Raw genomic sequence first — 9,721 nt, 5'->3', positions numbered from 1 at the left:
GCCCCTTCCGCAAGCGCTGATTGGCCGAGCGAGAGAATGTATCCATTGAGACGTTCCGTGTTTGTATCCATTGAGGAACTGCCTGGGTGCTGAAAGAGGGGCGGTAGCGTGCAGGGTTGATTAAGAGGGACAGTGATCACAAGAGGACTTTGGAAAGAAAGGAAGAAAGAAAAATAGGAGGCAAAGAAAGACAGGGCGAAAGAGAGAAAGAGGAGCCAAGGCCACGAAAAGCTGCACACCGAGCAGTAACAACACCAGGGGCCAGCAGCCCCGGTTCTAGCAAAATCGCTCGGACCTACCTTTAAGGCATTTGCTTGTGCAGTGCAAAAAAAAAAGCGCTTCAGCGCATTTAATTGCAGCCTATACTTTCTTTCCCGGAGGTAAAGGAGAAGGTGCTAAGGTACCTAGACTAAGGGAGTCCCCGGCAACGCTCAAGAGAAAGCAGCTCTCCCAAGACGAGAGCAGCACTCCGTCTTGCAAAGCACAGCGACGCGGAGAGACGGCTTGGCTGGCTCCCTCTCCCGGACGCTAAGCCGGAAAAGGCGAGCGACGGGCTGAGTTCGGACCGACGGCTTGGCGCGGGGCCCGCGCCCCCCCCCCGGCTCCATCCCGCCGGTCGCCGTGGCTCTTCGAAGAGGGGCGCTTTGCGGAGCGGCCCCTCCAGCCTGGCCTGCCCGCCTCCTTCCTCATGCTAGATACGCTTCGCTCGCCGGTAGCCTCTCTCGCGTCGGACATGGCGATCTGCAAGACGGCGGCGTGGCTAAAGGAGCAGCTGGAGCTGGGCAACGAGCGGCTGCTGCTGATGGACTGCCGCCCGCAGGAGCTGTACGAGTCCTCGCACATCGAGTCGGCCATCAACGTGGCCCTGCCGGGGATTATGCTGCGCCGGCTGCAGAAGGGCAACCTGCCGCTGCGCGCCCTCTTCGCCCGGGGCGAGGAGGAGCGCGAAAAGTTCGCCCGCCGCTGCGGAACCGACACCGTGGTCCTCTACGACGAGCATAGCAGCGACTGGAACGAGAACGCGGTGGGCGACTCTGTGCTGGGGCTGCTCCTCAAGCGTCTGAAAGACGATGGCTGTAAGGCTTTCTACCTGGAAGGTGAGGGGTTAAAGCAGGTCGGCTCTGCTGTCCCGGGTTCTCCCGCGCTTTTTTTTTTTTTTTTGCCTTCTGCACCCAGATCCGCGGCGTCTCCCTCTCCCCCCCCCCCTTCCGTTTTGCCCTTACTCCTTTAGCACCAGCCTCCGGCATCTGCCCGCCCGGCGCCCTTGCCCTGCATGGCCCGAAGCGCAGAGCTGCCAGATGGCCCTGGAGTTGTTAAGAGATTAAAACGTAGGCTCGAGTCTGCAATCCCCCCCTTCCCCCCGCCTATGTTTTCAATCCTTTGGACTAGTTCTTGGGCAGGCTTCGAAGCAAGGTTCCGCCTCTGTAGTCCATGGAGGAACGGAACGCGTCCCTTGCTGGGAAGGAGCTCTACTCCTTGTTAAGGATTCCCCTCTTAGGGAAAATCCCGATTCCAGAAAAGCGACGTAGCAAGTGTCTGCCTCTGGCGTCAAACGCCTAGTGCCTGCCCCTTCCGAAGAGAAAGAGCCCGCTCTGGGCGGAGGGGGGAGGAGGGAATCCTCAAGCAGTGTTTCCACCTGCCTTCCCCAGGAATAGTCCAGGCTCTGGGAAGTTAAGGTTGTCAAATCAAGCTTAGCTCTTAAGCGGAATTATATGCATTGCTTTCTAAAATCCCTCTTCCCTAAGTCATTATTCCCCTTCTTCATCAAAAGTCTTCTTTCAAAGGACCTTCCTGCTGTTTCAATAAAGGATGCTGGTTATATGGTCTACTACACCGTAAGGGAATCTTTTGAAATCTTTTCAAGCAAAAGATGCCCCTAAGGAACAGCTAATTGTTCTACTGCATCTTGTTTGAAAAGCCAGAGAGTAACTCTGGCATCCCTAACCTGATGCCATCCAAGAAGATACTTTACAGATCATGTAATCCAGTTTCCAGATCAGTGATGAACTACAGTTCTTGATCCCTCTCTATGTTACTGCCAGTTGGGGTGGACTAAACTTTGCTGTTTGAAGGTTATCAAGATGTGGGGAGCTGAAGCAATAGGGAAGGTATGTAGGGTTTGAATTTTTTTTAGCACCTTGCACTGCCTGGTTAACACTGGAGGCATGTGAGATAAAAACATCTGAATGATAATCCTGCTTGCAATAGTGGTGATATTCCTGTAGCAAAAACAGATTTAAGAAATTGGGAATTTACTGTGTATTCTTTAAAGGTTTAAAGGTTTGAATTAATAGTTGATGCACTGCTGCTGTTGGATCAGCTGCAATGGGTGATGACCTAGAATCCAGTTACATAGATTTCATTTTACTAAGGAACACTATAGCTATGTTTATATGTAGTTCTATTCCGCTAAACTCTACAGAAGAGAAATATTTCAAATCCTTCACTAATATCTCCTGGTTGTTTTTTTTACAGCTGCATCAGTCCCTTTTCAGTTTTCTGGTATTTTTAAACCATAAAGTGTCCTGGGACATCTGGCTCTAGCAATGATAGGAGCTCTAAAGGGAACTCTCTTAATTCCAACCCTTTCTTTTTGTTTTCTTCCCAGGGGGTTTCTGCAAGTTCCACGCAGAGTATGCCTTGCACTGCGAAACTAATCTAGACAGTTCATGCAGCAGCAATTCTCCGCCTTTGCCAGTGTTGGGGTTGGGTGGTCTCCGAATCAGCTCTGACTCATCGTCAGACGTGGAATCTGATATTGACCGAGATCCTAACAGTGCCACCGACTCTGATGGCAGCCCTTTGTCTAACAATCAGCCTTCCTTCCCCGTGGAAATCTTGCCATATCTCTACTTGGGCTGCGCCAAGGACTCTACTAACCTGGATGTTCTCGAAGAGTTTGGCATTAAATACATATTGAATGTCACCCCCAACCTGCCCAATCTCTTTGAAAATGCTGGCGAGTTTAAGTACAAACAGATCCCTATCTCTGATCATTGGAGCCAAAACCTATCCCAATTCTTTCCTGAAGCAATCTCTTTCATAGGTAAGGTTGAAAAATAGTTCCTAACTGTCTTTTGTAGCTTTTTTTTCATGTTACTAGCAGCAAGCTTTCCAAAGACAATTTATATGCATTTTTTCACATTTTCTTCAGATTACAATAGACGTCACTTGTTTTATCCATTTCTGCTGGCATAATTTCAATTTACAGTGTACAGTTGATGCTTTAGTTACTTATCTTATTCTGAAATATTATAACTTTGGTAATTTAATCCAGGAAAATGGATAAGGAAAAGTGATATCTTAGGGTGGGGGAGTCTTTATTTTTGCTGTTACAATTTTAGGTTTTAATAAATGCTTTTTATGAAGAATGACTTCCATGTTTTGTATTTAGTTTACCCTATTCTGGGCTTTTGTTTTTAAACAAGCAACTCTTTGAGGCAAAATTGTACCAGAGAACAGAAATAGTCCAGCCAGTTATACTTTTTAATCTTAATTTAGCTTGATTGCTTAATTTCATTAGACTAAATGCTTTTGTCTGTGACTGCAATCTTATGTATATTATCTTAGAAATATATGCCATCAAGTGTTAAAGTTTCAAAACTTCTATATACTTCTGATTGAAGTGAATCTCATGAAATTCAAAATTTACCTAAGAGTCAGCATGGATAGGCTATGTTGCATACTTGTGGCATGTTTTTTAATCATTAAATTACTTTCAGTTTAAATAATCACTATAATTTGACCTGCCCCCATCATAGATGTAGTGTCTATAGGATATTGGCTAAGCAATCCTAGTTTAGCAAATTTCTTAAAATATGTTAAAACATGTCTTTTTCTTGGGAATACTAGCTCTTCAACATATCAGATGTACTCACAAGTAGCATTAGACATGAACACTTGTTTTTTCTCTACCCTTTGCAAAATGATCCAATTATGCTGGACTTCTTTTTCCATTTTGTCAGGCCCTTGTCTGTCAATGAATACTGTACTGTAATCTGTGGAGCTGTAGTAGTAATAAGCAGAATATAGGTAATTTGAGCTCAGTAAGAAGAATTTGTGGGGTGGGAGCTGCAAATCTCCAGGCATTATAATGTATTTCTTATGACAAAGGAATCCATTTTCTAGCCATGTTGACATCCTGTGTCTCTTAATGGGCTGTCCTCTGTGACTTCGGGTCTCTCCCCCCCCTTTTTAAACAGCTGAATACTTTCGTTGTTCGTTGTTCAGCTGCAGTGCACTATCCTTGGAAAATCATTTAATATCTTCCTGCCTTATAAAATGTCAAAATTAAAGTGTTTCTCCTCCACTTAGTAATAAACCCAAACTAAATACATAGGAGTTTAGAGGAGGATTCTTTTCTTCCTTTTGAAAAATTTCTTTATTTTGTTGGCCAAATCCTATATCTGACCAAGTTTCCACAACAAATGATTTCTATAAAATACTTCTGCTTCCTTTTCAATATTATCTAGAATGTGATTTTTACAAATAATTCTTGCTGGCAGCCAGTAAATATAACCAACCAAATTACAAGGACCTTCCTTCAGCATTCTATTTAAGGTTGACAATTATTGGGATTATTCCAAAAAGTTAAGATATTCTTTAAATTAAACCTTGGTTTTAAAAGTTGGGTAGATCAGACATTTAGCCAAAAATAGTTCATAACTATTTTTCTATGTGCATTTTCTATGAAATGCCCTTTCATTACAAGAAAGCAGTTCAGTCTATGCACAGAGCAATGTACATTTTAGTTGTGCACATGTAGGTTGAGTGATACAGCCCAGTAAAGATTGCACCATGTAATTTCACCACTTGTCTTTAAGACCAGCGAATATTTATGCTTTATTGAATAGAGATATCTATGCATGGTTTGAAAGATCTTAGTTTGAGATCTGTTATTTCCTTGATCTATTTGGTTTTAGGGAAAGGAAAACCCAAGTATTAAAATATTGTACAAACCTGGGCGATGAGAAAAGTGCAGGTTTTTATTAAGTTACAACAGCAATTCACCAATATCTCATTTCACATCAGGCATTCATGTTATCTGAAACAGGAAATAAATGTATGACTTAATAGTCTCTTGTCTCTGCCTTTTCCCCCTCAACAGATGAAGCTCGTGGGAAAAATTGTGGGGTGCTTGTGCACTGCCTAGCAGGGATCAGTCGCTCTGTCACTGTGACAGTTGCATATCTTATGCAAAAACTCAACTTATCCATGAATGATGCTTATGACATTGTCAAGATGAAGAAATCTAATATCTCCCCCAACTTCAATTTCATGGGACAGTTGCTAGACTTTGAGAGGACTCTGGGGCTGAATAGCCCCTGTGATAATCGTATGCCCAGCCAGCAACTATATTTTACAACTCCTTCCAATCAAAATGTCTTCCAGGTGGACTCTTTGCAATCTACGTGAGGGCCAACTGATCATCAGTTCTTCCAACATTGGGTGTTGTGAGCATTCTACAATGCTTCTCTCTTGACAGCTAAAGAGAACTGCAATTCTTTTGTGGGCCCTGGGTTTGGGCACTAGCTGTCTCTGATTAAACACAATAAAGGTTACAACATTTGGAATTTGCTGTTGCAAAATGAGGGATTTTGCTGGGTTTTCCCAGCAGAAAAAAAGACAGATACCACTTCAAGCGGGGCAGTATATTGTGCTCCATGCACAAAAGCCATTTAAGCAGTGACTTAAAATTTATGGTTTCCAAACAAAGATCAGCAAGAATGAACACTATAAGTACACATCCATGTGTGTGACACACTGGGAGAAATGTATTACATGCATTTATAATATATGTTGTCTTCAGTGAAGACTTGATTTTTTTTACTATTAATACTGATATAGGGGAGCCAAAGAGCAATTTCAGTTTAATGTATTTTGGAATATCTGTTTGCAAAGACCTTTGATATACTCAGCTTGATCAATGTAAATGTTTTCAATCTCAGATGAATGTCATGAAAGTTGCAATAGGTCTGAGTGAAATGTATTACTTCTCTGCATTCTCCAGTGATAAGTTCTTTTGGAGCACAAATCTGCAGCATGCTTAATTTTATTGTAGAATTAGGCAAACTTTCTTGGTTATAAATGAATGTTAACATTTTTGGGTTTGTTTATTCAATTTTGTGAATGAATAATCTGTTCTATAGTAACATAATTTTTATTTTGGAGTGTGTGTGTGTGTGTGAGATCAAACTGGTCTCATGATTTTTGGGGGTAGGAGCCTTACCTTTATAAATAATCCCTGTTGCATACTTTAAAAATGGAAAAATCATTTCTTCAAAGTGTGTGTGTGTGTGTGTGTGTGTATAAATGCACTGTATAAATGTATAAATGCACTGTCTATATCTATATGCTAAACAGTGCATTTACCTGTGTACAAACACTTCAGGGAGCTTCACCTCAAATGCAATATCTCGCATTTATTTTTGTAGAAAACTGGAAGTGTGTGTGAATATTGTGTACCTGTGTAAATGCAAGAAGATCCTGCACATGATTGTCAGTAAGAGAAAGTCTCAAATGTGCTAGTATGAAGTTGAGATGTTATTCTCAGTATGTAAGAACTTAAATTATTAATAAATGACTATTTTGGTTATTGAGAAATGAGGTTGTTTTATGTATTATGTAAGAATGTTCATAAGTGACCCCAAAAGCCAGGACCATCTTGCAATCTTCAAAAAGAGGAATGAAAGTTTGCATGTATTTCAGCCCCCCAAAAAATTTCAGCCTGAATCAGAGAATAAGTTCTGGACACAGTTACATTTTTGTACACTTCATCTGTTGTAGATGCTGGACAGACTGTAGTGTGTCAATATTTATTGCATTATTTTCATTGGAATGTGTGTTCAGTGCACATTCAGGTAAGAATCTACATCCTTATATTTGGGCAAGAGTACATATTTTGAAAGATAATTCTTTTGAAAATAATCGGTGTTTCTTACACCCAAGATTGCTGTTTAGTGTATTACCGTCCCTGAAGTTTGCCTTGTTAAGGTCAATTCTCACAATACGATTAGAAGAAAAGGATCTGGGTATTTTAGTGACTCAGAAGCTGAATGTTAAAGTAAATGCATTTAAAGTAAATGCAGCCTTAGGCTCAGTTAACCGAAGTCTTGGGTTAAATGAAGTCATCAGTCTTTCTATTCAAAATCTACTTCCTCTTAATTACAACTTATTTCTGACTTTGCATATAACAAGCTTTCAGCAACACTGAATATTTTATTCATTTTTAAGAAGGTGGCAAACTAGAGTATGTCCAGATGAGAGCAATGAAGATGATAGAGGGCTTGGAGAGAATCATTAAAGGTGATTGGACATCATTAGTTTGGAAAAGAGAAGACTATGGGAATACATGACTGTTATCAAGTATCTGAAAGATTGTAGTGTGTAAAGGCAAGAAATAAGTTGCAATTAACAAGGAAGTAGATTTTGGTTGAATAAAAAAATCCTAATGGGAAGAGTTGTTCAACAGAGATGGAGATAGTCTTGGGAAATCCTTCACTGGAAATGAAGGCCATTGAATGGCCATCTGTCAGAGATGCTCCTATAGTGGATTCATATACTAAGCAATATAATAATTTACCAAAAAGCTGTACATATTTCCCTAATTTTATGGCATATTTTATTTGGGAGAAGAGTTGCTTCCTTTTCTCCCATTTATTTAGAGGAGATTTTATTCCTGTTTATCACATCTTATTTATCAGATGTCTGCAGCATCAGCATATTACTGAATTCTTTTGCTTTCAAACAAACTGAATGCAAAGTTGATATGCATCCTCAAGCATCTTTATTTTTTTTTCTAAAAACTAGGATTCCAAACTTTATTTTAGCTAATATTTTAATTTAATTTAATTTAATCTAATCCTGCCAATTCAATATCTTTTCCTATCATAGTACAAATTCTCTTTCAAATAAACCTTTCCCAGCATGCTAATATTCTTTGTTAGCCCAAAATCCTAAGCTGCATATGAGGAAGTGACTCTTTCAAATATCACATCTGGCATAAACTGAGTAGGGACTATCTTACACCAGCCCCGATACTTCATCTGATATGATCTGTCTGCTAAGTGCCTGTAATGTTTTTAGCAGCAATACAGATGAGGCACTTTGGGATATTTCAGACTGCTGAAATCTCAATGAATAATTGACATTTTAATAGCAGCTTTGGTTTCATTTGTTGATGACTGTAGTAGAACCCAAATGAAAGTGGTGGTTTATCCTTGTGCTCCTTGATCCCTTGGTTTTCAATTTCAATTCAATTGGTTGACCATGACATCCTAAGCCAGATCTGTGGATTGGGGTTTGGGGCACCATTTTACAGTGGTTCTTTCTCGTCCTTTCTCTGGGGTCAGCTTCTTCAGTGTTGGTAGGTGGGAAAAGATTGTTCTCCAGGTCTTATGGGTTGCTGAAAGATTCTTTTCTCTCTCCTCACCATTCCAACATCTATATGAAACTGCTGGGTGAGGCCATCCACTATTGGGGGTTCAGTATCATCTGTATGCTGATGATACCTAATTATATCTTTGGGCTCAATGATGAACACATGAGGCTATTGAGTATCTGGACAGCGATCTTCACCCAGGCTTTTGGTGAGTATGATTGAATCTTGTTCTCTCTCTTTTTTCTTTATTCCCATCTGGATGTGTGGTCTCTGTCATGAGGAGTTGGGCAGCACATACAGTAAGCTTAATAAAGTATTATTAATTATTATTGCAGCTGGTTTTCAGGAAGTTGCATCCAATTAAACAAAACAAAGTGTTTCTTTATAGAATATACCCGGCCACGCGTTGCTGTGGCTCAGTCTGGTTAAATGGAAAAGAAAGAAAAGAGAAAGCACACGTTTGTAATATGTTTAATTTCACAATGCTAGCGTATGTTGCTTTTACATCCAACAGATGGTGCTGTTTTTCAAAAAAAGCATGTTTTTACCTGTCACAGGTGTGACATCTATATAATAGTAGTATATAAAAACACGCGCGTATTCGAATGCAACGTTGTGTCAAAATTTCAAAGCAATCGGTGAAGAACTTTCGGAGATTTAAGATTTTGAACAAACGAACATTTACATTTTTATTTATATAGATTTATAGGATTTGCTGTCATAAAATGAGGCAAACAATTAATGGCATAAAAGATGGAGATACATTAATGGATGCAGGTAATCATTATTAGCTATGATTAGCTTGTTTGGATTTTGAATGTCAGATAATACTGGACATTACCAAAATTGTTCAAGTGCTATTTTAAGGCTTTCTAAGCATCTGATTGGTTTTACAAACAGGATGCATAATTAATAGATTCTGTGAAACTTTATTTTCCATGGGATACAAATTTAATTTCACATAAATTTGTTCAGTGACCAATTAATAAATTGATGACAGCAAAAGCTGGTTAGCAAAAATTAAAACACAGAGCAAGAAATCAGACCATGTGTAACCAATATGTCAACAGCAAGATTCTTCATTTAAATTGCTTCCCTTTCTAGTGGTAGAAGTCAATCAAAACTAAAACCATGAAAAGTTTTGCACTAGAACTTCCTGTTTATTTCAGCTTTTTTGCTGAACAAAAAATGATAGTTAAGATACCTGAAACTGAATGGGAAAAGCATCTAAAACATTAATGGTGGGGTAAGTTAATTTCAAAGAAGCAAAACTAAATAAAATGAGCTGCAGAATAGCTTACTTTAATATTTGGACCCAGATATTTTTTTTTTATTTTTCCC

At 39.9% G+C, this 9,721-nt stretch overlaps 1 protein-coding gene across 2 annotated transcripts; it reads left to right on the top strand.

Annotated features, from left to right (window-relative positions):
• The first annotated feature begins 688 nt into the window (after window positions 1-688).
• Window positions 689-6,566, top strand: DUSP6 (dual specificity phosphatase 6). 2 transcript variants are annotated; one of them, XM_015810975.1, is made up of 3 exons: window positions 689-1,097; window positions 2,609-3,046; window positions 5,108-6,566. In XM_015810975.1, the coding sequence occupies exons 1-3, from the start codon at window positions 689-691 to the stop codon at window positions 5,413-5,415; spliced, it is 1,155 nt and encodes a 384-aa protein (XP_015666461.1). In that variant the 3' UTR covers window positions 5,416-6,566. The 2 variants fall into 2 exon arrangements, with proteins under 2 accessions (XP_015666461.1, XP_015666462.1); XM_015810976.1 differs by lacking the exon at window positions 2,609-3,046.
• Window positions 6,567-9,721: the final 3,155 nt, after the last annotated feature.

This window comes from Protobothrops mucrosquamatus, unplaced genomic scaffold (genome assembly GCF_001527695.2).
Source record: "Protobothrops mucrosquamatus isolate PMUCROS unplaced genomic scaffold, P.Mucros_1.0 scaffold26, whole genome shotgun sequence".
Classification (NCBI taxonomy): Eukaryota; Metazoa; Chordata; class Lepidosauria; order Squamata; family Viperidae; genus Protobothrops; species Protobothrops mucrosquamatus.
Note: the sequence above shows the minus strand (reverse complement) of the source record. Positions and strands in the feature narration are given on the sequence as shown.